Source organism: Dermochelys coriacea, chromosome 2 (genome assembly GCF_009764565.3).
Source record: "Dermochelys coriacea isolate rDerCor1 chromosome 2, rDerCor1.pri.v4, whole genome shotgun sequence".
Classification (NCBI taxonomy): domain Eukaryota; kingdom Metazoa; phylum Chordata; order Testudines; family Dermochelyidae; genus Dermochelys; species Dermochelys coriacea.
The window spans coordinates 271,227,111-271,255,078 of NC_050069.1; the positions used below are offsets into that span (position 1 = coordinate 271,227,111).

At 50.9% G+C, this 27,968-nt stretch overlaps 2 protein-coding genes across 2 annotated transcripts in view; both read right to left on the bottom strand.

The window, feature by feature from the left end:
* The window catches only part of LOC119850710, an 829,101-nt gene extending 801,266 nt beyond the window's left edge, over positions 1 to 27,835 (bottom strand). Inside the window, exon 1 of the mRNA XM_038389133.2 lies at positions 27,747 to 27,835. The gene's annotated coding sequence lies outside the window, so the exon portion shown is untranslated. The remainder of the gene's footprint in view (positions 1 to 27,746) is intronic.
* Positions 209 to 27,854, bottom strand: LOC119850718. The gene is given in 4 exon segments (XM_038389139.2): positions 209 to 2,056; positions 2,058 to 4,909; positions 15,982 to 16,113; positions 27,752 to 27,854. Coding segments are annotated over 3 exon segments (3,831 nt in total). The 5' UTR covers positions 16,079 to 16,113; positions 27,752 to 27,854; the 3' UTR covers positions 209 to 1,174.
* Positions 27,855 to 27,968: the final 114 nt, after the last annotated feature.

Genomic DNA, 27,968 nt, shown 5'->3' on the forward strand with positions numbered 1-27,968 from the left:
AATATTATAATTCTTGATGTCTGATTTGTGTCCATTTATTCTTTTACGTAGAGACTGTCAGTTTCACCAATGTACATGGCAGAGGGGCATTGCTGGCACATGATGGCATCTATCACATTGGTAGATGTGCAGGTGAATGAGCCTCTGATAGTGTGGCTGATGTGATTAGGCCCTATGATTGTGTCCCCTGAATAGATATGTGGACAGAGTCTTAGATGGTATTAAAGACAGGCTTAGCTGTACCTTTAGGGGGAAAAGAGAGAAAGTTTGTTCAGATGCTCTGAAGCAGCTGCTGTGCTTGCTAAAGTCCAATTCTATTTCTTTTAAGACAAAACAGGACAAACACACACACAAGGGGAGAGAAAAGAACAAAGAAGAGAGAAAATGAAGCTGCTGTTGGAGGTACTGACTGTCCCTTGCTGCTGCTGAAACAGCTTCCACTCATGGTCTAATTAGCCATTCGGAGATGTAGCAAATCTGTACCAGCTTCGGGCTCTTTAAGGCTTTGCTTAACATATATACTAGGTCCCATTCTCCCCTTGCAATAGTTTTGCTTAGGGGTAAAACTAAAGTGACTTCAGCTGAGCCACTCCAGTTTACATGAGTGGGAGAGAAGACTTGGGGTGAGCATAACATTTCTTTTGGGTGCGATTACTTATTTCTTGTTGTCTTGTTTACAACTCACAAACCACCAACACGGAGAAAGCTCAGGTATTACAAAAAGAAAAGTGTTGTCAGCACCAGCATTTTGGAGGAAACGTCTCACTGTGGCACTTACACTGGTGCAGCTTCAGTTTGGGCAGTAAGAGAGAGCACTTGTACAGACGGAACATAGGTTTCTAACCCTGACCTGAGACGTTTCCTTGTGAACATCTGAGACTGAAGCAATTTCCTCTGAAGGAGTCCAACTGCATTTTTTGTTGTTTTTATAAAAATGGTTTCCCCCCCCAGATTCCAGGGACCAGATTCTGCTGTCAGTTACACTGGTGTAAACTCATGTCAGTGCAATAGAAGTGGGGTAAAGTCAGAGGAGAATCAGGTTATTGAATCTTAAAAGAAAATGTTATAAAAACGTTATAAAAACAACAAGAGACACCAATCCTGAATCACAGCTCAGCTACATCCTTTGTTTAAACTGGCGATTTCATTTTCATGGATAAGCTGCAGTCAGGTTTTATCTAAACCAGCTTTTAAGAATATCCAGTTTTCCTTTCACATATTTTTTGAGTGTAGACTGTTTTTCTTCAAGCTTCTTGTACATATTCTTCTCTCCTGGCAGCAGGGCCTCCTTATTGGCAATCTTTCTTATTATCTCAGCTATTTCCCTAACCTCCCTCAGTGATTTTATTCTTTCTTGGTACCCGGGCTTTAGTTCCTGTTGTTCCGACATGATCAACAGATCAATGTATTCCGGAGTAGACAGAGGGTTGGGTTTCAGAGCAATTGCTTGCAGACGCTGGAGGCTGCGAGATGATTTATCAATAAGCTCCATTAATATCTCTTCCACCGCAGAGTATTCCTGAGACAGCTTCTCAATCACACTCTTTGTTGATAACACCTCACCAGATGCCTTCTCATACTTTTCTTTCAGTTGTGCATAGGTCTGTTTCTCTTTTACTACTTTATATTCCCACCTGTACTTTTGATTGAAATGAACATTCCAGAGACATTTACCAGGGCAAACGGTGCAATATCCTGTATTCCCATCTATAGCCGCACACCCGCGCTTACCATCATCATTAGGGATTCCACAGGGATAGTGACAGGTATAGTAACACCGCTGGCAGTTTGTTATAAACTCATCTGTACGAGAGATGTCCTCCTGCATTGGCACTGTTTTGTCTACCTCATACTCAAAGTCTTTGTTGGCCTCCATATCATCCTTATGCTGTTCCAGAGCTTCCTGTGTCTTTCTCAGTTCTTCTAGCTTCACCAGACCAGCTTTGATTTGCGGCTGCAGCCCTTCCACGGCTGTCTCCAGCTCCTTCCGCTCTCTGAGAACTTCCTCCGTTAACGTCAAACTTCTGCTTTCTAATTTAACTAAGGATTCAAAAAAATGTCTTCATGCTCATTGCTCCCATTTTCCAGAACATTTCATCAAAATTAAAACTGCCCTCATCAGCTCCAGCATTACAGGCAAAGAGCGTGGAGTTATTGAATTTGAAATGAATAGGATTGCCCTTAGCATCTCTAGCACAAGGGACATCAGCTGTTTTAATAGCCTCTAGAACAGGAGGCATCTGTCCATCTGCAAAGGTGATCAGGATTTGTATATTATCTTTTATATCCTTCCCAAAAATGGAGAGCACGGAGTCAAACACATACTTCTGGGCATGTGTCAAACGAGCTAGTGAGGCCTGAACTACGACACAGACGGCGTCTATGTGATCAATGGCTCCTTGAGTGGAGAAAAACTCTCGAATCTGCCTTGTTATGTTTTTGTCTTGCTCTATCCCTCTGGTGTCGCCAAATCCCGGTGTGTCTATTATAGTCAGGGAATAGGGGACTTTGAAACCATTTTTGTGATTAACTTCATAGGCTGACACTTCAGATGTCTGGCTCTCAGCTTGGCTTCTGTTTGTAGTCTCATGGATTAGTTTGAACCTGAATTCATCTTTCCATTGCACACCCAGGATATAGTTGATCATCCCATTGATGAGTGTAGTTTTTCCTGACCCAGTTGCTCCCAGCACCATAATGACTTTGTTAGGTCTCTGTAGGTTCTCTTTCCCCAGTCTATACTTTAGATATGTTGCATTAGAATCAAACACCACCTTCTCTATTGGAAGTGCATAAACTGGGGGCTTCCCTTTTTCTATCAGAGTGCTCTTCTTGAAGAAATCTTGTGCTAGGGTCCTTAATTCTTCTCCTGATGTGGAAATTGATTCCTCCTCACCTGGGTGACTCATAGTCCCGTCTGCACACACAGCCGACACCCGGAATTTGTAGGGAGTCTGAGGCCTCAATCCATCAATGGTACAGAACTCTGTTCTCTCTCCTGTCCTTCGTTCCAGCCATTTGTCTTTCCCCTCATGTCTTTCACCTTCAGCTTCCTCTTTGTATTCCACCTTATACTCCCTTATACTGACTCCATCTCCAATGACACTTGGACTCTCCCAAGTGAGGGTTATGGCTGATGATTCTACAGTAGCTTTTTCTGATTTTCCAGGAGGGCTGGTAGGAAGCATCTTCACAGGATCACTCACATCACTGCTCTCACTGAACCCTGGTTTGCTCACTGCAGCATATCGGAACTGGTATGTGGTGTTTGGACGGAGCCCCGTTACTGTGAAGGTCTCTTGTTTATCATTTGTATCCACAGTCGTCCAGTTCTCCTGGCCTATAATTCTGTACTCCACCCGATAGCAGGATATCTCTTTTCTCCCAAAGGCTGCTGGTTTAAACGTGAGCTGCACATGGTCATGTCTGACTCCATCTGTCAGGAGAGAAAGAGGTTTCGATGGAAGTTCATAGTTAGTGCTGACCAGGTCTCCATTTTCATAGAGGTAAATTGAAGCTCCAAGATTGTCCTCAGCTGGGACTGAGGCCACAATGAATCGAGTTTTCCCATTAGATTTATTGATCCGGGCAAAGTCTGAAATGGATTTTGCAGATTTTCGGGCTTTTTGGTTTCTCTCTTTGTCCTCAAACCACAGTTTGGATTTCTCACCGACAGAACTGGCTGATGCAGGATCTTGGGTATTGTTCATAAACTGGGTCTGAAGCCAAAGTTTTAAGTCTGATAAATATGGCTCCTCTTCATGTAATGAAGTGAACGTAAAGGCGACGACAAAGTCATTCATGGGGTCAAGTACTATTTCATCCAGTTTATTCCGGGAGGACACCACTTCCACATCCTTTAGGGCAGAAAGATAGGAATTGATGAAATTCATTTCTCGTTCCTTTTTATCCAGAAATTCATTGAGTTGCTGGGTATTGAATGGTGATTGGTTTTTGTAGGTTAAAATGTCCACCAGGGCCCCTTCCTCTTTTCCACCTCCACGGATGGAGGGTAGGATTCTTGCTAGCTGTTTCTGGAAAGTCTGTTTGTGTTGCATACACAGATCTTTGAATTGCTGGATTTTCCTCTTGATTTCAGGGAACGTTGTGGCATTTGGATTCTTCACTGCATCATTGCATCGCATGTCTAATTCTGTTAGTTGCTCCAGGGAGGTTTGAATATCAAAGATCAGTGTTAAGCTGATCTCACGCACCAGTTGAGCAGCTTTGGAATCCAGCTTGGTCAGCGGGTACAGCCAGACTCTCACTGGTACAGCCTTCTCCCCCTGGGCACCCAGAAGCTTGGGGAGGGTGGAATAAACTTTCATGGCATCTTGGTAAGTAACTGGATTGTTCTCAAGAGAAAAATCACCGTAAAACTTACAACTAAATTTTTCAGCTTGTGCTTTTTCCCTGTCATCCATTTGGAGAGCTCCTTCCCCCTCTATGGAAACCAGGGGTATCTTTTTAATTGCAATCTGGAGGTTTCCCTGTATGTCTTGGATGTTCTCAGATGAGGAAACTTCCCGATCAAAGACAAAGAAAGCCTGCGCCCCGTACAGCACAGCCGTGACCACATGGGTGGCTGTGCCTTGGTCAAACACATCAGGGTAAGAAACATTCTGGCGACCTATATGGCTCATAGTCAGCTGCTTAAAATGTGTTGTAGTTGAGTACTGGAGAGAAACACGGGCTTGATGTTTTGATGTCTTGGTATCACTTAAATATTCTGCGGATCCACTCACTTTCACCAGGCCAAACAGGAAACTGGCCTTCAGCGATGCTGTGACATTGAGGGCAGAGGCCTTGTCTTCAATGGTGTCAGATGCAATAATCTGAAAATCAGTCTTGGATTGTGGTTTTGCATCTACATCATTTCGAAGTGTCTCCAGGTCCCATAAAGTGATGCCTAGAATAGTACAGACAGACTCATGGTAAATGGTAGAGAGGGTAAGAAACCTTTCTGTTCTGTAACTGCAAGACATTTTCTAAAAATAAGAGCTGAATGGCCTTGAACAAAGTGTCTGATCTGGTAACATGCTTCACTTATTGTGTCTGTGTGTGAGAATAAAAATAGATTAACATACTGTGACAAAGTTCCTGTTCTACCTTGGTGGGTCTTGCACTTATTGGTGGATTTGCTCGCCTTGGAGCTTCACAGCAGCCCTCAGCTTGGCTGTTTTTCTAAAACCACAGTCCAGGTTGACTCCGCCTGTATCTGACCAGGAGTTGGGAGGATTTGGGGGGAACCTGGGCCCGCCCTCTACTTCGGGTTCCAGCCCAGGGCCCTGTGGAATGCAGCTGTCTCGAGTGCCTCCTGGAAGAGCTGTCAACAGCTACAACTCCCTGGGCTACTTCCCCATGGCCTCCTCCCAACCCCTTCTTTATCCTCACCACAGGACCTTCCTCCTGGTGTCTGATAAGCTTGTACTCCTCAGTCCTCCAACAGTCCACGTTCTCACCCTCAGCTCCTAGCGCCTCTTGCGCCCAGCTCCTCACACGCACACCACAACCTGAAGTGAGCTCCTTTTTAAACCCAGGTGCCCTGATTAGCCTGCCTTAATTGATTCTAGCAGCTTCTTGATTGGCTGCAGGTGTTCTAATCAGCCTGTCTTAATTGTCTCCAGAAGGTTCCTGATTGTTCTGGAACCTTCCCTGCTCCCATACCCAGGGAAAAGGGACCTGCTAAATGTGGGTCCCAGAGCTCTCACTTTGATTGCTCTCCTGTAGTCCTCTGGCCTGAAGGGAGAAGACTGCTGCTGCTGCTGCTGCTGCTGCTGCTGCTTCCCTGGCTGGGCTAGACACCACCCACCCCCTTTCTCTGCTCCCTGGTTGCTGGCCTGCTGCTGGACCCCCCCACCCTTGGGTGCTGCTACTGCTCTAACTGCAGCCCCTTGTTGGGGGGGCCTGCTGGCCCACTCCCCAGGAGAGGGGAGTGAGGGACCCCAGCCTCAGCCATTGCTGCTGTGGGCACCACCACCACCTGAGAGGGGTCCTTTCTGCCTGCCTGGACCACCACTTGGAGTTCCTGGAGCTGCTGCTGCAGAGTCTGCTGGCTGGAGCTGCCGAAGCCCCGAGGAGGAGGAGAAGGGGACCATCTAAGAGTGGGGGAGCACCTAGAGACTTTGCAGACCACCGAGGAGGGGGCCTTAAGACTGAGTAACTTTCAAACTGTGCTCTTGTGGTGGGGGTCTTGAGTATGTTTCCAGGGACACGCGGTGTGGTGTGGAGCTGCCCCCCGATCCATCTGTGTATCCCCCCCAATCCCCACCACTACCACCACCACCACTGCCCCCTCCACCCCCCCCACTGGCTGTATACCATCTGCCTCAGCTCCTGCCTCTGGACTCAGCTGCTTGCTTGGCTTGCCACGCCCTATTTCCACCCTTTGGGCCAGAAGCAGCAGCCAGCCTAAACAGACTTTGTGCAAGTGCACGTGGGTGCATGTGACCCCCCCCCCCGGACTGCCCACCCCACAGCTTTGCCCTTTGCTATCTGCCCCATTTGCCACTTGCAGCTTTTGCCTCCTCTTTTGCCCCAGCCCCCTCTTACTAGCTTCAGTTTGTTTGCCTGCCCAGTCCATTTCCTTCTGCAGCCTTTGTTTGTTTGCCCCGCCCCAGCCTCTGAAGCTAGCCCCTTGGTTTCCCTGTTGTACCCCCAGACCGCTTAGCCCCTCGCTCCGTGTGCCCATGCCCCCTCCCATGCGCTTGTGCAACTCCCCATTTTAGTTTCAACCCTTTTCACTGCACCCCCAAAGTTGTTGTATCCCCCCTCCTCTAGTGCACCAAGAGGAGCTGGAATTCTACCCTGTGTCGGCGACTGACCCCAAACCCTGATTGCCCCCCGTCCAGCCCACCCCTTTTGGCGCCCTCCTCCCCTGCCTGCAGCCTAGCGGGGAGGAGTGGTCAACCTGCCTCCCCTCTCCCCTCCTCCTTTTGGTGTCCCCCCTTTCCTCCTTGCTCATGATGGCGAGGGATGAGACAGGCGGGGCCCCCCCAACAGCCACAGCCCCCAATGCCCCGGCCCCACTGCCGGCTGGGGCGTCCCTCCCCGCTGTTCCCTCCACCAGCTCTGCGGGGGTCCCTCCCCCGGCCCCCAGAGCATATGCCCAGGTGGCAGCAGCCCCCCCGCCTCCCGCTACATCATTTCTCCTGCCCACCGCCTCCGCTACCATCTATAGCGGCCGGGGCCCCTTTCCCACCATGACCAGGAAGCACGGCGTCCGTTGCCTCCTGGTGCCCGCCTCACCCCACGTGGAGACCTATGTGCGGGCGTTGGCGAGGGTGGTGGGGCCCACGGCCATTGTGGTGGCCTCCAAAATGTATGGCAAGGTCGCCTTCTTAGCATCGGAGGCCGGCGCCCAGGAGGCGGTGGAGAAGGGCGTGGCGGTGGGGGGCATGTTCGTCCCCTTAGAGCCGCTAGAGGACCTGGGCGTCCGCCTGGTCCTGACCTCCGTCCCTCCCTTTCTCCCAAATGCTGCCCTGTTACCCGCCCTTTCTACCCTGGGGAAACCCATCTCTGTCATCAGCCCTCTCCCGTTGGGCTGCAAAGACCCTGCCCTCCGTCACGTCCTCTCCTTCCACCGGCAAGTGCAGCTTCAACTGCTGCCAGTGGCGCGTGACGGAGAGGCGCTGGAGGGGTCCTTCCTAGTCCCCTACCAGGGGGCCCGTTACCGGGTGCATTATTCCATGGGGGAGGCCCGGTGCTACCTCTGCCGGGCGATGGGGCACGTCCAGAGGGACTGCTCCTTGGCCTGGCAAGGAGCGGCATCCAGGACCCCCGAGCCCCGGCAGGGCACCGGCCCCGTCATCACCGGCGCCCCTGGCTGCCCGGCGCCCAAAACCATCCCTCCTCCTTCCCAGTCCACCATTGCTCCCGCTCGGGGCCAAGGGGCACCTCCCCCACTATGCCCAGACGAGCGGGAGAGCCCCACCCCCGCTGCTTGCAATCTGGCGGGGCCTGTGGAGGAGGGTGCGGCAGGGACACCGCCGGGCATGGGAGAGGGCCCACCCCAAGGGGAATCTTCCCTCCCTCGTGCTGCCCCACCATTACCCCCTCGAGTCCCTGAGCCATGGCCTCTGCCCCCTGATACAACCCCTGCTAGCCAGCCCCCAGATGATGCCATGGAGGGCTGGGCCTTAGTCAAGGGGAAGCGGGGCAAGCGGAAGGCTCGAGCTCCGCTCCTCCCATCTGACGTGGAGGCCCCCCGGAAGACCAGGAAGGGGGGCACCGATGCCGAGCCTTCCGCTCTACCCACGGGTGTGCTCCACGGCTGGGGAAGACGTGGCAGTACTGGAAGGCGGTATCTCCCCTCCATGGGAGTCCCTCCCCTCCGAGGCCCCTGAGGGAGCCCCCCCCGCCCTGGCGCCATCTGAAACCTCAGTGAGCCCCGAGGCAACCATCGCGTCAGGTGCCGGCAGGGAGAATCCCGGGGTAGCGGAAAACAATTTCCCGTCCATATATGAGGAGATCGAGGCCCTGGGTCTGACCCAGTCACCCAGGGGGAGGATGACCCTATGCCAGCGGGCCTCGATCTGGGTGACTTCACTCCAGCCCCCCTTTCCTCATGCTCCCTCCCCTTAACCGTTGCTTCCGCTCCCATCTCCGAGGAGCCCCTGGACCCCTCCATCAACCCAGCCGCAGATGGTGCCCCGCTGATGGCCACCAGGCCTGTTGAGGTGACAGCCAGTGCCACGCAGCTGGGACCCGAGTCACCAGCAGCACCCCTCGTTGGTGAGGAGCAATGGACCTCCTTCCCGGGAGGGGGCCCTACAGAAGAGAGTCCACCTCCTGATGGGTTTCAGAGTAGCAGCCGTGTTAGTCTGTATTCGCAAAAAGAAAAGGAGTACTTGTGGCACCTTAGAGACTAACAAATTTATTAGAGCATAAGCTTTCGTGAGCTACAGCTCACTTCATCGGATGCATTTGGTGGAAAAAACAGAGGAGAGATTTATATACACACACAGAGAACATGAAACAATGGGTTTATCATACACACTGTAAGGAGAGTGATCACTTAAGATAAGCCATCACCAGCAGCAGGGGGGGGAAAGGAGGAAAACCTTCCATGGTGACAAGCAAGGTAGGCTAATTCCAGCAGTTAACAAGAATATCAGAGGAACAGTGGGGGGTGGGGTGGGAGGGAGAAATACCATGGGGAAATAGTTTTACTTTGTGTAATGACTCATCCATTCCCACTGTTCCTCTGATATTCTTGTTAACTGCTGGAATTAGCCTACCTTGCTTGTCACCATGGAAGGTTTTCCTCCTTTTCCCCCCCCTGCTGCTGGTGATGGCTTATCTTAAGTGATCACTCTCCTTACAGTGTGTATGATAAACCCATTGTTTCATGTTCTCTGTGTGTGTATATAAATCTCTCCTCTGTTTTTTCCACCAAATGCATCCGATGAAGTGAGCTGTAGCTCACGAAAGCTTATGCTCTAATAAATTTGTTAGTCTCTAAGGTGCCCCACGTACTCCTTTTCTTTTCACCTCCTGATGCCATGTCTGCCAAATCCACCATAGAGCCTGTGCCCGGCATCACTGAGAGCCCTCTCCCCGCCCAGACTCTCACCTCTAACCCTGCCCCTGCCCTATCCCGTCCACCTCCCGAGATGTTATTGCCGCCCTTGGGGCTGTCTCCTTCCCTTTTCCAATAGATGACCCCCAGGGAGCGGCCTTTGTGTTTACCCGTCCCGACCCACCAGGGGCTGCTATCCGCCCTTCGCCGCCCCCATCGTCCCTGGGTTCAAGGCAGGCCTAGTGGCGCCAACCCATCAGGAGCCCCAGTGGGGGTCCGCACCCTGTTTGCCCGTCTCAGTGGGCCATGGGGCTGTACCAAGGGCCCCGTCGGGGAGTAACCAGGAAACTGTAACCCCAGCCCCCCATGCGCTGCGAGAGGAGTTGCGGGAGTTTTTAGAAGACGTCCGTGGCTCCCGCAACAAAGTACAGCTTGCTCTCCAGCGATGGGGGGACTTTCATCAAATCCTCCAGGCCGCAAGGGCCCTCAGGGGGGAGGGTAAAAAGACCGGGAAGCAGGCCTCTGCGGCCTACCAGCGGGTCCGCCTCTTCCGTGACTCCTTACTCACCTAAGGGGTAGGCCACGGACTGCTGCACGGCCCGTCGGGAGCCGCGAGGATCCCCCCCAGCCCTCCTCATGGCACCTCTTCCCATCGCAACATTGAACACCCGCGGCTGTAGGATGGGTCTCTGCAGGTCCCAGGTGCTCTGCTTCCTTCGGGAAGGGAGGTACTCTGTGGTTTTCCTGCAGGAGACCCATATGGATCCGACCGCCGAAGTCAGCTGGCGGCTGGATTGGGGGGACAGGGTCTACTTTAGCCACCTCACAGTTCGTACGGCTGGAGTGGCGACCCTGTTCTCCCCCGATCTATGGCCGGAGGTGCTGGGGGTCGCCGAGGCTGTGCCGGGTCGCCTGCTGCACCTCCGGGTCCGCATGGAGGGGCTCGTAGTCAACCTCGTCAACATCTATGCCCCGGCAGCGAGCCCAAAGCGGTTGCAATTTTATCAGCAGGCATCCGCCTTCCTCGGCACCTTGGATCCTCAGAAGTGCCTGGTCCTGGGAGGGGACTTTAACATCACCCTTGAGGAGCGGGACCGCTCGGGGACCGAGCAGAGCCCGGCTGCCACAGACGTCCTCCAGGAGATAGTCGAACACCACTCCCTGGTGGACGTCTGGCGCGACCACCACCCGGATGACACTTCCACGTTCACCTTTGTCCGGGTGGAGGCCCATCGGTCGCGCCACTCCCGGTTGGACCGCATTATTTATCACGCTTCCATCACTGTAAGCCGGCTGCACGAGATGCAGCCGGTCTGCTTTCAAACCGCGCGAAGAAAACATCTCTACACGCTCGTGCTCCATACCTTTCACGCCCTCACCTTCGTGTCCTACCCCGATACAAAATGGCGGGACCTCCTGCCAGCTTTGGAGGGTGAGGAGCCCCGGTGGGCCAGCCTATATTTCACCTTATTCCCGAGGCCCGCCGGGGATGTCAGTTGGCGGCTCCTTCACGGAGCCGTGAGCACGGGCGTGTACTTGGCGCGGTTCACCTCAATCCCAGACACCTGCCCCTTTTGCGGCATGAGGGAAACCCTGGCACATGTATTCCTGGAGTGTGCCAGGCTGCAGCCCCTATTCCAGCTCCTCACCAATATTTTATTATTTTTTTGGTTGCATTTTTCCCCTCGCCTTCTTATTTATGCACTCCCTATCTGCGGCCCCACAAAGTCACAGGATCTCCTGGTCAACCTCCTCCTGGCCCTAGCTAAAATGGCCATCTACAAAACCAGAGTGAGGAGGTTGGCTGACGGAGTCTCCTGTGACTGTGGGGCCTATTTGCAATCCTCAGTCCATTCACACATCCGGGCAGAGTTCCTCTGGGCAGCGTCCTCTGACTCCCTTGACGCCTTTGAGGAGCCGTGGGCGCTGTCCGGGGTTCTCTGCTCGGTGTCCCCGTCCGGTTCCCTTCGTTTGACCCTTGGACCACACTCCTGTCCCTGTTATTTCATTAGTTGTCCCCCGGAATTATTTGGTATCTAGGTCCTGTGGATCCCCCTTTTAGGCTGGGGGGGATCCTTTAGCAGTGGACAGGCTTCGCCCACCCACTTCCCGGATCCCAATAGGATTACTCTCCTATAGCCATCTGGCCTGACCCTGTTACAATACATGTAAAAGGTTTCAAAGTAGCAGCCGTGTTAGTCTGTATCCTCAAAAAGAAAAGAAGGACTTGTGGCACCTTAGAGACTAACACATTTATTTGAGCATAAACATTTGATGAAGTGAGCTGTAGCTCAGGAAAGCTTATGCTCAAATAAATTTGTTAGTCTCTAAGGTGCCACAAGTCCTCCTTTTCTTCTTTATATAGTTAAAAGTTTAACATAACACACAAACTATAACTCTGCAAAGCTATGATTACAATGACATTTCTACGTTAGCCGGCTGCGCCTATGGCAGTTTCAGCAGCTGATAATGAGAGTGTTACATGTACATGCACTTATCATCCACATGGGTCCCAAAGCATCTAAAAGATTGTACTAGCTCCTTCTGCCGAACAATATCTATACACCTAAATTACAAAAACCTTTTACGTTACGAAAGTGAAGGTTGCAAAGCCAAGCAGTCAAAAGTTAGGAAATACCATAATTAAGGTTTCCATGCAGCCTTAATTCAGCCACCTTGTGTTTATGAATTCTGACCCGTCTTTAATTACATGATCAAATAGTGTCTATTCCACAGAACTCCTCGTTCATTGCACAGTTGGAATGGTTCTCACTGGAATGGTTCTGATTTAATATTTCTTTTTATACTTCTCATTCAATGTGTGGCTCCAGGCCTTATGTACTGTGCACCATTCAAACCCTGCACTGAAGACGGAATTGTTAATTTCCTCCTGGGTGCCCATCACTGTAATATCTAAGTCTTTCAACGACATTCACACGCTTCTCTTCGCAGCACCCCTGGGAGGCAGAGAGGTATTAATATCCCTATTTTACAGGTGAGGAACTGAGGCACAGAGAGTAAGGACTAAATTATCGAAAACATCCACTCATTTGGGTGCCCAATTTGAGAAGCCCAGGGCCTGATTATTTCCAGAGTCTTTAGCAGGTTTATAGAACTTTACGTGTTTGAGAGCTGCCCCTGGAGGCAATGGGAGTTGCAGTGAGCGCTCAGCACTTCTGCAGATCTGACCAGCTACTAGAGGGGTGAGAGACACATCTTCCAGTGGGATTTGCAGCTATTTGCTGTGCAGGGGCAGTGGAGTCTTCCCCCCAAAAGTGGGGGAGGGGGTAGGGATCCCTGCCCTGTCCCTTCTGCCTGAGGACCCACTGCCAGCCAAGCTGGAAGCTGGAGCAGGCCAGGAGCCACAGACCCTCCACTTGCCTGGAGTGGGGGGGGCCAAGAGCAGCCCCCGGCCTGTGTCCACAACCCACGTGGCCCCCCACCCAGGGCAGGTGGTGGGTTCGTGGCTCCCTACAGCTGCCCACGTGGCTCTTACACTGACTCGGCTCTGGCTGGGGGACAGGGCCTCGGAGCCGCAGCCTGGCCATGGTGAGAGCCAAGTGTCCGGGCAGCTGTGAGGAGCCACGTATGTCCAGTGATCAAACACAAAACGGGAGAGAGCCAAGACAGTGCAACATTCTGGCATTGTCCTTCCTCCGTATTGACTGTGCTTTCCCCACAAGCGCGTCCTGAACAAGTTCCTATACACCATTGTCGCACTGTAGCACGCCCTGGCGGGAAGCGAGCTGCCATAACACTCCCCCCCACCAAGGCTGACCCCTGCTACCCTGGTCCCTGTCTTGTGCCCTATCTGCAGTCTGTCCCTGTGACAGTGTCCGCCCCGCAGCTCCTGGTTCCTTTCCTTTCCCCTTCTGGGTCATGTCTCAGTTTCCTCCTGGCCCAATCTGTCTCTGCCTGGCCTGCCCCGCTTGGCTTCTGGCTCATTCTGTCATCTCCCCGCTCCATTCTCATTACTGTTCTGATGCTGATTTTCGGTGGGACCTTGGACAAATCATGTAACCTCTCAAAGTCGCTTGGCCCGGCTGTGACGGTGGGATGACATTTTACACTTTCATAGGGCTGTTTGAGACCTGTCTTAATAATGTTTCTATAGTGCAAAGTATTTTTTAAATGACACAGGCTCCAGCTTCCTCCGGGCCCCGGGGGTGCTCAATCCTCTTGCGATGGCCCAGCTCTGCCCCCTCCACCCCTTCTCCCAAGGCCCCACCTGTGCCCTGCCTCTTCCTGCCCCTGCTCTGCCCCCTCCCACCCAGTTCTGTCCCCTCCCCCAAGCGTGCCCAATCTTCACTCCTCTCCCTCCCGCCAGCACCTCCAGCATGCTGCGGAACAGCTGACTGCAGCAGGCGGGAGCTGCTGGGAGGGAGAGAGATGAGTTGATTGGCGGAGCCGCCAGCAGACGGGAGGCGCTGGGGGGAAGGGGGGAGCTGGCTGTCAGTGGGTGCTAAGCACCCACTGATTTTTTTCTGTGGGTGCTCCAGCCCTGGGCAAATGATATAGTAGGGGTAGGACAGAACGTGGGGGTCCTGGCTACCAGGCCCACCCTTAGTTCACCCAGACCCACTTGCCGCACAAGGATGTTACTGACTGCTAAGGCATGTAGCTGTGCTGTATGTACCTATGGCCTCTGCTGAGTTTCTAGTGACTTCATCAACCACATTAAAGCTCAAATCCAAGGCCTGAAAGTTAGAAGGACCAATGCAGTTCCACTGCACAGGGACCACAGTCCACAGAGACAAGTTTCCGTGGAAGGTGGCCAATGGCTTCTCTAGCTGAACTGTTGGTGATTGTATTTAGATGAGGGTGAGGGGGTAAGAAAGCAGGCCTGTCATGGAAAGTTAGCTTCACCCTGACTGCTACGGGGCCATATTCTGCTCTTGCTCACCCCAGTGTGCACTGAAATCACTAGAATTATTCCTGATTGAAACCAATGAAACGGAAAACAGAGTTTGACACGACTGTATCTCTACAGCACTTCACGGGACCATAGCCAGAAAGCCAGAAATGACACAATGAGCAGAAATTAATTCCTGGTAAAGAGGAAACCTCCTTTTGCATGGACTTTAAATCACTGCTCTATTAGTGCAAATACCTTGCAAGTACAGCAACAGGTGGGTTATGCATTTCAGCAGGGACATGCTGTGTGCGCACTAAGAGAAGAGTTTGCTCTCTTGCCCTGCTGGTTCTCTACACTGGCTGAAACTCAGTAGTTAGGGAACGGTCCAAAGTCTGAAGTTCAACTCTTGGCTCCACGTGGAGTGGGAGCCGCTCAGGGACTGGGACTGCAGTTCCACGTGGGAGCGGAGATGCGGGATGTTTGTTCAGCCGCACTAGTGATTCCTGTCATGCCAAAGGGAGCTCTGCTAAAGGCTCGGCCTGCGAGGAACTAGGGAGGAGGCTGGCACATGGCCATGCATAGGGCAGAGCCAGTGCCCCTGCTGGAGGTTCCAGTGGTGCACCGTCAGGTGGGAGAGCTCCTCAGGGGATGGGGGGACTGGAAAAGAGTCAGGGAGAAAGGGGCTGCCTGGCATCCGAGTCAAACACAAGCTGACTTGAGTCAAACACAAGTTCCTGGGCCTGTGATATACAGGGGTTCAGACTAGCTGATCTGATGGTCCCTTCCGGTCTTAATATCCATGAATCTGTGAGAAGAGTCAGACTCTTGTTCCCTTCAACTGAGCCACCAAGATACTTGTGATCTCCCAAAATTAGCCTCCTTGTGCACAGAGCAGCTGTTGGGTGGCTGGAGCTGGGGTGGCCTCAAGATAGACCAGGGGGTGGCTAGATAAGAGTCCGTCCCAAGAAGGCTATAACTGGGTTCAAAAAAGCATTTAAAAAGTTCATGGAGGACAGGTCCATCAATGGCTATTAGGCAAGATGGTCAGGGATCCAACCCCATTCTCTGTGTGTCCCTACACCTCTGACTGCCAGAAGCTGGGACTGGATGACAAGAGATGGATCACTCAATGATTGCCCTGTTCTGTTCATTCCTTCTGGGCCACCTGGCATCAGCCTTGGAAGACAGGATACTGGGCTAGGTGGACCTTTGGTCTGACCCAGTGTGGCTGTTCTTATGAGGGTGAGGGGATATTTAGAGTCTCTTGGTTGATGGGTGGGGGTTTGAGAGGGCAGTTACTCTGAGAAAAGATCAGGAGAAAATAAACCTTCCCAAGAGAGCAGCGGGTAGTTTCATTTAATCAGGCTCATGAGATGTTTTAGTTCTACATGACGTAGAACAAATGGCAGCAGGCTACCAGCCCAAGGCACGTACCTCCAATTACTTCAGACCCTGACCCTGGGGGAATGTGCTGGGCCTTTTCCGTAATACCCATAAGCAGGGCCACTCAAAGCACACTTGGCTCATTCTCAGGTATGAAGGGGTTCAGACTGTGACCCTTTCCTCCTTTCACTCCTGAGTTCAGCGGTTACAGCTGGGGAATTACCTGGGATGAGGGCGTCACTGCGGCAGTCGTACAGCATCCCCAGCTGGAAAGGGCGGCCCAGAGCCGGCATCTCAATGGTATCAGCTGACCTGGCCATGGTTTAACGTCCAAACCCTTTTCTCTGTGTCTCACCTGCAAGAAATAACTCGCGTTACACTGAAGTCCTCCAGGGGGCAGATTCAAACGCTTCTTCTTGGCTGAGGACTTCACACCTCTCTGACCAGGTGAGTTTGGTTCATCACACTGGAAGTGTGAGTTTGTGAGCATGGTTCTGTGTCCCTTCCTGACACACACTCAGGTGCATCGTACTGAGGGCCCAGAAACTGATTTCTAACAGTAACTAGTCCTTGTAGAAACCTGGCAAAAGGGCTAGTTTTGCTCTTCTGTGCATCATTTTGATGCTACTGACATGACTGGGATCTCACTGTCTAGTGTAAACACAGAGCACTGGGGAACAGTGAAGGGAAATGTGAATGTGGAAAGCTCATTGGTGAGATCAGCTAGGGCAGGATTGCTGGAAGAAGTGGGTTTAAAGTTGAAGGGGGAGAGAAGGAGATGGTTGGACAGGATAAGGCAGACTGGGGTAGGAGACCATGGCCTGATTCTCCACTGCTTTACAGCTGGTGCTGTCATTGATGCCCCTACAAAGTGAGTATGAAACACTTTCGCTCTGATCTAGTAGCATTTTAAATCCACAGGTGTCAAAAATGATGCAGGCACCAGGCAGGGGAGAATCAGGATCTAAGCAGTTAAGAACAGAAGGAAGCAGTAAGAAGAGGGGACTGGGAGACAGTGTGAGGAGAAAAAGAAAAGGAGGACTTGTGGCACCTTAGAGACTAACCAATTTATTTGAGCATAAGCTTTCATGAGCTACAGCTCACTCCATCGGATGCATGAAGTGAGCTGTAGCTCAGGAAAGCTTATGCTCAAATAAATTGGTTAGTCTCTAAGGTGCCACAAGTACTCCTTTTCTTTTTTGCAAATACAGACTAACACGGCTGCTATTCTGAAACCTGTTAGTGTGAGGAGAGATGTAGGCAGGGAAGAGAACAAGCAGGGCCTGGAAGGACCTGATTCACTGCAACTCTGTACATTGTGGAGACATCAGAGCAAAGTGAGCTGAGAATGGGTGTGAAATGTTGCCGGTCAGAATAGTCGTGTTTCACACTCACCTTGCACTGGTATAAGTAACTACACAAAGTGCAGGGCAAGAGTGATTTGGACCCTGAGCTTTTAAATCACTAGTGCGATTTGTCATATTGTTAATACATTTAATTCTTTGCATTTCACACAATGAATCCTGTAGTCCTGCTGACACTACAGAGAACGGTCACCATATCCAGTAGGTGAGTAGCACGGGGGAAGCTGGGATGGTTTTGTTATTTGGCCAGGAAACAGAATTTCCATCCTATAAAAAACTTTGAGTTTTTGAAAAATGTTTCATCCTCAATCCGGACCAAAAGCCAAAAACTGGAAATTTTTACTGGGACTAAAAGTCTGATACATTTTGTTTTGGAAATACCTAAATGTTCCAGCTACCCGGGCTGCTGTTTCGGTGTCCCTGAAACACAATGTATTCCCTAGATATCTCCGGCAGCCCGGCAGGAGGAGGAAGAACGTTCCCCTGAACTGACACGTTCCCATGGAAGATGCTGATCCTTGGAATCAGCATTTTCTATTGGAAAACCATTCAACTGGAAGTTTTGATCAGTTGTGGTTACTACGTTTTTAAACTAGTGCAGAAAAGGAGACGTGTTTTCAACACTGTGTCAGCTGGTCCTGCTCCTGGCTATTTCTAGAGCTGGCCAGGAATCTTCGGTCTGAATGTTTTTTTTTCTTGGACAGCGTGACAGGTTGGGCCGCTCACTGCTCAGTGGCGCCTCCTTGGGGCTCTTCTGAGGAATTAGCTCTGCCAGCTGGGCTGACGCCCCTTCCTGCGGTTACTCAGTCCGTTGTTCCCCTCAGTAACAGCATGGCCTCCCCAGCACCGGGAGGACTTTCCTTGTCCAGGCTTAGCCCTCTGGCCAAGTCACATTAAAATTCCAGGGTATTCCTTTAATCCTTTAAGGAAAACTGTGCCTGGCAATCTGCTCCCCACTGCTTGGTCTGCGCCATTCCCCCAGTGGCTGGTGGGGTAACCTGGACTTGCCCTCTGCACCAGATTCCTGTCTAGGGACCCTCAAGTCAGCAGCTCTGGGCTTCTTCTCTCCCACCCCTTGTTGCTCCTTCCCTGGACGGCTTCCTTGTGTCACGGTACAGCTTCCTGCTCTTCCCTCTTGTATCAGTGCATGCAACCTCTGGCCTCCTCATTCTCTCCCAGCAGGCCAACTTCCTCCCTTTATAGATCCCGCTCAGCTCCTCTCCCAGCTGGACTTCATCTGCAGTTAGGCCCCAGCACTCCCAAGGTTTTCTCCAGGCACAACCTAAGTTCAATTGGCCTAATTTACTCCTTTCAGGCCTTGTGTGGGGTGGGCACCCCCAGATAGAAAATGTGGTTTCTGCAAAACTGAAACTTCCTGTGAGGAAAAACTGATTTTGCTGAATTTTTATTATTTTTCCATCAGGAAAATGAAACAAAAATATTTATTTTTTGGCTTTGCTTGTCCTGAATTGAAACATTTCAGGCTGTCAGACCCAAACAAAACATTTTGTTTTGTGTCAATTTGACATTAGTCTGTGTCCACCTGAGCTACTCCAGTGCCTCAGGGGAGTTGTTGTTTTGGTGCTTCATGCCCCCAGTAACCCTATGGGCTCAACTCCCTGGCTGGACTACATCTCCCATGATACACTGTGATCTCCCCTCTGGCTGAATAGCCACGGTGCACCAAGGGAGATGTAGTTGCTGTGAAGTCTGGCTGTAGGGGAGAATGGGGACACGAGGCACCGCAGCAACAAGCGTGGATGCAGTTCAGTGTCGAGCTGAGCTGAAACAAAATGTGACAATTGGGTCCAACAAACTTAAAAGGAACGTTTTGAGCTGGGAATGTTCTAAGTCAAAATCTTTTGGAACTTTAGATTCTGTGAAAATTTTTGATATTTTGGCTTTGTCCTGATTCAGGATGAAAACTGAAATCAAAATATCAGACTTTCCCTCTGTTGCTCTGGCAGGGTCTGGTGCTGCTTCGAGTGGGTGAATCCTGGTCTGTGGGGAGCTGGCTTCTGATGGTGAGCTTGGAGAGGTTGGGGGGGTTGTTTGAAGGCCAGAAGCGGGGGCTGAGGAAAGAAACCAGACAATCTCTACCCTCTTGAATGACCTCATACAGGAAAATGATAAAAGAGGAAAAACAACATCACCTGTGGGTGGGCACTTTTCAGAAAATGATCCCTGATTCTGACTTCTCTGCCCTCATCCTCAAAGGAAACCTGCACAACACCTTCACAAGTCAAGCCCGGGAGCTTAAATTCATAACTTTGCCAGGATGGCGAATTATATGGGCCCATGGTGCCCCTGCTCCAGGAATATTTAGGGCCTGGGGGCCCAGCTCTACCAATGTCCAGGGCCAGGCCTCTCCCCCAGCTCCTTGTGCCTTCCTCAGAGTGTCTCCCAGCCCCACCTGCCACCCCTGAGCAATTTAAAAGGGCCCAGGGACCCCCGGCTGCTGCCACCACCACTGTCAGCACAGCAGGGTTAAGGTGGCTTCCTGCTGCCCACTCTGCGATGCTCCTGGAAGTGGCTGGCATGTCCCTGTGGCCCCTGGGTGTGTGTATGTGTCTCTGCTTGCTGCCCCTGCCCCTGAGAGCCGAGCTGCCGCCAGAGGGGTGTGTGGGTCACTTCCGGGAGCCAGCACTGGCCAAGATAAGCACCGACCCCCTGACCCCCTCCTGCACTCCGACCCCCTGGCCCATCCCAGACCCTAAACTCCTTCCTGTACCCAAACTTCCTCCCAGATCATGAACCCCCTCTTGCACGCAAACTCCTTCCCAGAGCCTTAGACAGGTGTGGGGGAGGAGAGGGGGTGGAACTTGGACCCGTTCTGGGCACAACCGAAAATTATCCAAATCTGCCGCTAGTGAACTTTGCTAGAAAGTAAAAATCATGGACTGAACAAAGACACTGGATTTATGGTTTATTACAACAATCTGTAACCCAGACAAGACAGACAAGCCCAAAACAAGCCAACAAGCAACCCACAAAAACTATAAGCCAACTCCGCTTATAACAAGCCAATATTGGCTTGATCAGATGCACTAACGGCTTGGACAGCAAAGTGCAACATTTGTGCACAGTTACCCTTCGTGTGTCATTTAAAACAAGAAACCGAGAATGTTCCTTTCAAACAGAGTTTTACTGCTCCCCTTTGTATATGAAGAGACTGGCTTTATTGGTTTAGGTGAAGGAGACTCTGCTGAAGAGATTACTTCCTAGGTATTAGAGTTTTGCTGACGAGCCTTTAATTTCTTCTACCAAACCCCCTTGCTCTGAATCTAAAGGAAAAGTTGCTGCTGCTTTGGAAAGTGGTATTCTGCAGCCTGTGTCCTCTGAAGCAGGGCAGCCCTGTGTACCTCTTGCAGGGACAATCCGCACATCAGCTGTTTGGGGGTATGGGCAAGAGGGGATTGAAGGGGAAATGGGTGTGTTAAGGGACAGAAGGCAGGGGAAGGGAGATGCAGGGGGCAGGATGAGATGGGGGGGTGGGGGCAATGAGTGCTCTGCCAGAAGGATGGGGCAATACAGGGGAATCGGGGTGCAGGGGGAGAATTGTGGAGCTCTGGTGGGAGGAGGGATGGGGGAGCATGAGCAGAGAGGGAGGAGGGACATGGTGAATCGGGCTCAGAGGGCAGGGCCTGGGGCAGAGTGGGGGTGGAGTGTGGGCAAGACCATGGGTGGAAGAGGCGGGAGGGGGAGCTAGCTTGCCTAAGGAGAAGCAACAGGCGAATACTGGGAGGGACACAAAGGCGGGCACCAGCTAAATGGGGGGCAGGGCATGTGACCCACGTGGCCGGCATGTTAAGAACAGCTACACTATTCAGCTGGGTCTGCTCCATTGATGACTGGAGATAAGTTTTAGGTCTTCTGAAGCTGGAGAGTGAGTTCGGGATGATCCAGACACAGTGAGAAGGATTCTTATGCAAATGACTCCAAGATCTCTTTCTTGATGGGTACAAAAAAACTTCAGAAACAGACTCCAACATGAAGTTGTGGAACTGGAATTAATTTGCAAACTAGATACCATCAGATTAGGCCTGAATAGAGACTGGGAGTGGTTGGGTCATTACAAAACCTAAACTTAATTTCCCCAATACTAATTTCCTACTGTTACTCACACCTTCTTGTTAACTGTCTGTAATGGGCCAATCTCTTACCACTTCAAAAGTTATTTTTCCTCCCTTGCTATCCTGCTGTTAATTGATTTATCTCGTTAGACTGACCTAACACTTGGTAAAGCAACCCCATCCATTCATGTATTTATATCTGCTCCTGTATTTTTTACAAAAAGAAAAGGAGTACTTGTGGCACTTTAGAGACTAACAAATTTATTAGAGCATAAGCTTTTGTGAGCTACAGCTCACTTCATCAGATGCATTCGGTGGAAAATACAGTGTGTATATAAATCTCCCCACTGTTCTTTCCACTTAATGCATCCGATGAAGTGAGCTGTAGCTCACGAAAGCTTATGCTCAAATAAATTTGTTAGTCTCTAAGGTGCCACAAGTCCTCCTTTTCTTTTTGTCATGTGTTCTATTATTGACTTCTAGCAATAAACCTTGCTGATATTATCTGGTATGTGTGATTAAGTAATTGACTACACAATTTATCAATACCTGCATCTCCCACTGGGATTCATATTGTCTACACAGCACTGCCCATCAGACTGTCCCTGGGGAGCTGGCAAGGGTACACATGGAGGGTGCTGAACTTCCTCAAAAGGATGCACACCACTCACACTGCCAAAGGGAAACCCCTTGGCCCCAGCACACAAAGGCCTGGTGCGCACAGCAGCAAACTCTCACAAGGACAAGTTTTGAACTCATGGCCCTTTGAGTCAAAAAGAAGCACTTGTTCCCCAAGCCACCTGATTATTAATAGGGCTGCTCAAGGAGGCTCTCTGAGGAATGGATAGCTTGCAGCTGTGCCAACTCTCTGAAAGCAGAAGAGCTAAAGCTTTATAGGGCAATAATATATTAAACAGGGGCAGCGCCAGCCTCTTCCCGATGGTGAGAGGACTGAGGCGGGCTACACAGAAAATTGCGGGGGCTGTGCCTCCCCCTCGCCTCAAGGCCCCACCCCTCTCCTCTACATGGCCCTGTCCCCTGCTCCTCCTCAGGTCAGTGCCGGCCTTGCCTCCTATCATAGAATCATAGAATCATAGAATATCAGGGTTGGAAGGGACCCCAGAAGGTCATCTAGTCCAACCCCCTGCTCAAAGCAGGACCAAGTCCCAGTTAAATCATCCCAGCCAGGGCTTTGTCAAGCCTGACCTTAAAAACCTCTAAGGAAGGAGATTCTACCACCTCCCTAGGTAACGCATTCCAGTGTTTCACCACCCTCTTAGTGAAAAAGTTTTTCCTAATATCCAATCTAAACCTCCCCCATTGCAACTTGAGACCATTACTCCTCGTTCTGTCATCTGCTACCATTGAGAACAGTCTAGAGCCATCCTCTTTGAAACCCCCTTTCAGGTAGTTGAAAGCAGCTATCAAATCCCCCCTCATTCTTCTCTTCTGCAGACTAAACAATCCCAGCTCCCTCAGCCTCTCCTCATAAGTCATGTGCTTTAGACCCCTAATCATTTTTGTTGCCCTTCGTTGTACTCTTTCCAATTTATCCACATCCTTCCTGTAGTGTGGGGCCCAAAACTGGACACAGTACTCCAGATGAGGCCTCACCAGTGTCGAATAGAGGGGAACGATCACGTCCCTCGATCTGCTCGCTATGCCCCTACTTATACAACCCAAAATGCCATTGGCCTTCTTGGCAACAAGGGCACACTGCTGACTCATATCCAGCTTCTCGTCCACTGTCACCCCTAGGTCCTTTTCCGCAGAACTGCTGCCGAGCCATTCGGTCCCTAGTCTGTAGCGGTGCATTGGATTCTTCCATCCTAAGTGCAGGACCCTGCATTTATCCTTATTGAACCTCATTAGATTTCTTTTGGCCCAATCTTCCAATTTGTCTAGGTCCTTCTGTATCCTATCCCTCCCCTCCAGCGTATCTACCACTCCTCCCAGTTTAGTATCATCCGCAAATTTGCTGAGAGTGCAATCCACACCATCCTCCAGATCATTTATGAAGATATTGAACAAAACGGGCCCCAGGACCGACCCCTGGGGCACTCCACTTGACACCGGCTGCCAACTAGACATGGAGCCATTGATCACTACCCGTTGAGCCCGACAATCTAGCCAGCTTTCTACCCACCTTATAGTGCATTCATCCAGCCCATACTTCCTTAACTTGCTGACAAGAATGCTGTGGGAGACCGTGTCAAAAGCTTTGCTAAAGTCAAGAAACAATACATCCACTGCTTTCCCTTCATCCACAGAACCAGTAATCTCATCATAAAAGGCGATTAGATTAGTCAGGCATGACCTTCCCTTGGTGAATCCATGCTGACTGTTCCTGATCACTTTCCTCTCCTCTAAGTGCTTCAGGATTGATTCTTTGAGGACCTGCTCCATGATTTTTCCAGGGACTGAGGTGAGGCTGACCGGCCTGTAGTTCCCAGGATCCTCCTTCTTCCCTTTTTTAAAGATGGGCACTACATTAGCCTTTTTCCAGTCATCCGGGACTTCCCCCGTTCGCCACGAGTTTTCAAAGATAATGGCCAAGGGCTCTGCAATCACAGCCGCCAATTCCCTCAGCACTCTCGGATGCAATTCGTCCGGCCCCATGGACTTGTGCACGTCCAGCTTTTCTAAATAGTCCCTAACCACCTCTATCTCTACAGAGGGCTGGCCATCTCTTCCCCATTTTGTGTTGCCCAGCACAGCAGTCTGGGAGCTGACCTTGTTAGTGAAAACAGAGGCAAAAAAAGCATTGAGTACATTAGCTTTTTCCACATCCTCTGTCACTAGCTTGCCTCCCTCATTCAGTAAGGGGCCCACATTTTCCTTGGCTTTCTTCTTGTTGCCAACATACCTGAAGAAACCCTTCTTGTTACTCTTGACTCCTCCTCTCCCTTCCCCCAAAGCCCCACGCTCTGGCCAGGTTGGCGGCCGGAAGTCAGAGCTGGGCAGTGTAGGGCACTTGCTGCTCACAGCCAGTAAGAGCCTTCTGGGGGGACCTGGCTCTGGGGCCAGCAGAGGCCTTGGGGAGCTGTGACTGCAGGGCACAGGAGCCCAGCCCAGAGCAGGTCAGTCCAGGCCACTGTGGTGAGCCCTGGCCCCTCTTCCTGCCCTGGGTGGCCTGCCCGGTGGGCTGGGATATGGGTCAGGGGCTGTTGTTGGGCTCCCTGACCCCCCTGCCCCAGCTTACTTCTTTGCTGCTGCTAGAACTGGGCACCCAGCCAGCAGCCACTGCACTCTCTCTCCGCTCCGCCTACAGAGCTGGGTGGCTGGAGAGCAGCAGTTGCTGTGGGGTGGCTACGGGGATTGCTAAGGCAAATTTTGGGGTTGCTATAGGTCCTGCAAGCCTCCCCTAGCTCTGCCTCTGATTTTAAATATTTCTAACCTGGTCCTTTGTACAATTCAGTAGCTGAGCTCAGGGGCAATCCAGTGATATAAACCGTTAAGGTAAGAGCCTTATTTTTCTGTAGCATTACCTCTAAAAAGATATTTTTATTAGCAGCTCATTTTGAGGAGGGAGCAAACTGTATCTTGTGAATCCCTTGATCAAACCACCCCAACTTTGTATCACTAACGCTCCCCCAGTTCCAGTTGTGGCACACCTATTCCCAGGACAATTTCCCTCTGCACATGGGTTTTACAGCAATTTGAATATTAAAATCAGCTAATTATTATGTGGCTATATCTGAGGAAGCCCTTTTTCAAACCACCACAAATTCACACCACTGAGTCTGCCACTGGCCTAGATGAGCCACTGTGGTTTTCAAAATAATCTGAGTGTGCTCGTGGATTTTAGGGCATTCTGAAATATCCGTTCTTAATGAAAAAGATCTGCTCCCGGGGCAAAAGTTTGAAAAGCAGCTGCCCTGCAGCCATCACCTAAAGCAGACAGAACAGCAAAAACCAGCATGCCCTGAAGCTTGCGGAGAGCCAGACTGCAGTGTATAATTGATGGGTAGGACCCACAGTTCAATGGCTGTAGCACATTCCCCTGAAGTACTCTACAAGGGATGGGCTCGGTGCGCTTTTCAGTCAGCTGTGCCTGCCATACCTCATTCTCTCGCTCATCAGCCAGACTTGAGCCACTTTGGAGAGCTGGCTTTCAGAATCCTGCTTCCCCAAAGGGGAAGTGGGTGCCAGGTGTTATCTGAGTTGAAACCTGACTGCAGGATATTAGTTTGGGGTGCATTACAGCAATAGTCTGAGCCCCAGTTCCGTGCACAAAAGAGTTCTAAGAGCTGTAAAAAAAATTGATATTGCAGCAATTTTCAAAGCAACTGAGTGTGCAGGGGGATTTTAGAGTACTTAGAAAAATCTGCTGTTAAATAGTATGAGTCTCAACCTTAACTACAGTGCAGCTACTGCCCCACTAAAATCTAGGTTCATATGTTGCCCCCACTCAGGGTCCAGACACCCTAAGGGCAGAACAGGGGGTCTGAACCCCAAAGAATAAGCAATGGAATTAACTGATTGTGTACAATGTTATTGTGTTTAATAATGTTGAGTGAAGTCTTTTCTGAAAGCCTGTGATGTTCTCAACTTACTGATCACTGTGCAAGATGTATCCAGACTGTGGTTAGGGATTTATGTATCGTGTATGTAGAGTCTGGAGCTGGGTTCCTAAAGCTTCACCTCCCGCTCCCAGCAGGGTGGTGGCCAGCCAGGCAGGGAGGAGCTGCCTCCCCAGCCAGACAAGACTAACTCCCAGCACCTCGCATTGTACAACCCAGGAGAGATAAATGATGGGTCTCTAGTGTGCAAATAGTGTGGAGTGTGTCCCAAAGTGAACTGAGAACTGGGGGGCTGGTTTCAGGCCTTTGGGGTGAGGAACCAGAGGGGGAAAGTCCCCAGGTCTGGTAGTGAAGAACTCGGGGCAGGCAGATTTGGGAATGCTTGGGACTGGAAGGGCTGGTGGGGTCACCCTGGAGGGATAATGAGGCTGCGGGAAGCCAGGGTCAGACCTTTATGCCTATGGGCTGGATACTGGTGCCAGGGCTCCGAGCCAGAGCCGCACAGCATTAAGGGACCCATGGTCACAGGGCAGGTGGTGACAGACCCCCTGACTGCTCTGGGAGATCCCCAGAACGTCACACCGCGATATCAGAATGCTTCACATCCAGGCTGGTGCTGTGTCTTGTCACTATTCCCTGTATAATAACATCAATACAAAATAATCTGTTCTCTGCCACCCTGTCAGCTACAGCCCGTGGCCAGACTCATCCCAGCAGTGGCACAGCTAAACCTCTTGTCCACACCTGATCATCTTCAACGTGAATTACTTCAAGCTCCCCCACTGTGGCCTCCCCCATACCCATATCACTGCTGCTCTTCAATACAAAATGCTGCTGCTAAAATAATCTTCCCAGCCTGTCATTCTGACCAGACGACTCCCTCTTTCAGTCTCCCCACTGGCTCTTCCCTACTTCACTGCATGTGGTTCAAACTTCTTATCCTCACCTCACAGCCAGTCTGCACCCCTTAGTCCCTTATCACGTCATAGAATCCTAGAATCCTAGAATATCAGGGTTGGAAGGGCCCTCAGGAGGTATCTAGTCCAACCCCCTGCTCAAAGCAGGATCAATCCCCAACTAAGTCATCCCAGCCAGGCCTTTGTCCAGCCTGACCTTAAAAACCTCTAAAGAAGGAGATTCCACCACCACCTCCCTAGGGAACCCCTTCCAGTGCATCCGCCATCCCCTCTGCAGCACCAGGAATGCCAGGCTCAGTGCCCATTCATCTGCTTCTGCCAAAACAGCTTTGTGCCTGGTGGTACCTTCTACTCTGGGAATGCCCTGTCCAGCGAGCTCACCGAGACAGCACCCGGTCCCCACGTTTCCTTCCACGATTCCCACCAGGAGTCAGTGAACAACATTATTGATTATGATTTAAGTAAAAAAAAAACAAGACTAAGCTCTGTGTGTGTGTCTGTGTGTGTGTTTGTGTGTGTGCACACAGGTATGTCCAGTGTGGCTGTGCAGCACCTAACACAGTGAGGCCTCAATCATGATAAAAGATAAAAAATAAAAAGTTCAGATTAAGTCCCCAAGATGTGCAGGGGTCTGTTACTGCGTCACCAACTGACCTCTATGGCTGTAACCTTCCTCCTTCTGTTCCCCATTCCGCCCTACTGGTGGGTACCCATATTTGTCACATCATTCTAAACTCAGACTGGATCTATCTGAGGTGGGGACCATGTTGTTCTATTTGTAGCCCAAGATTTCCAGAAGGGATCAGTCACTGTGGGTGCCTCAGTTTTCAGGTGCCCAACTGGAGACACTTAAAGGGACCTGATTTCCAGGGGTGGGTGCTTAGCACATTCTGAGAGTCAGGCTCCTTTGAGGTATGTCAAGCTGGGCACCCAACCCCACGAGTCACTTTTGACAATCTTGGCCATAGCGTGAAGTGCCCAGAACTTTAGGGCTGTATAAATAGCAATCTCTACTGCTGACAAACCACGGTGAGAATTTTCAATGCATTTGCCACTATTACAAGTTCTTCTTTCAGATATCGTACCTAAGTTTCAAACACACAGAGAACACTGTACCTTGGTGCTGCTAATTCAGGTCGGAGACCCAACGTGTATTCTTCCTTCAGAGTCTGCTGGTCCCTGTGGCCTGTATGCCGTCCACCGGAGCTGTGGGGCTTTCACAGAAAAGTTGAACTTTTATATGGTTTCATCTATTTATAATCCAGTTTCAGATCCTATATTTCACAGTTAAATGGTTGTTTTCCATTTTCGTTTCTATATCGGGACAAGCCTT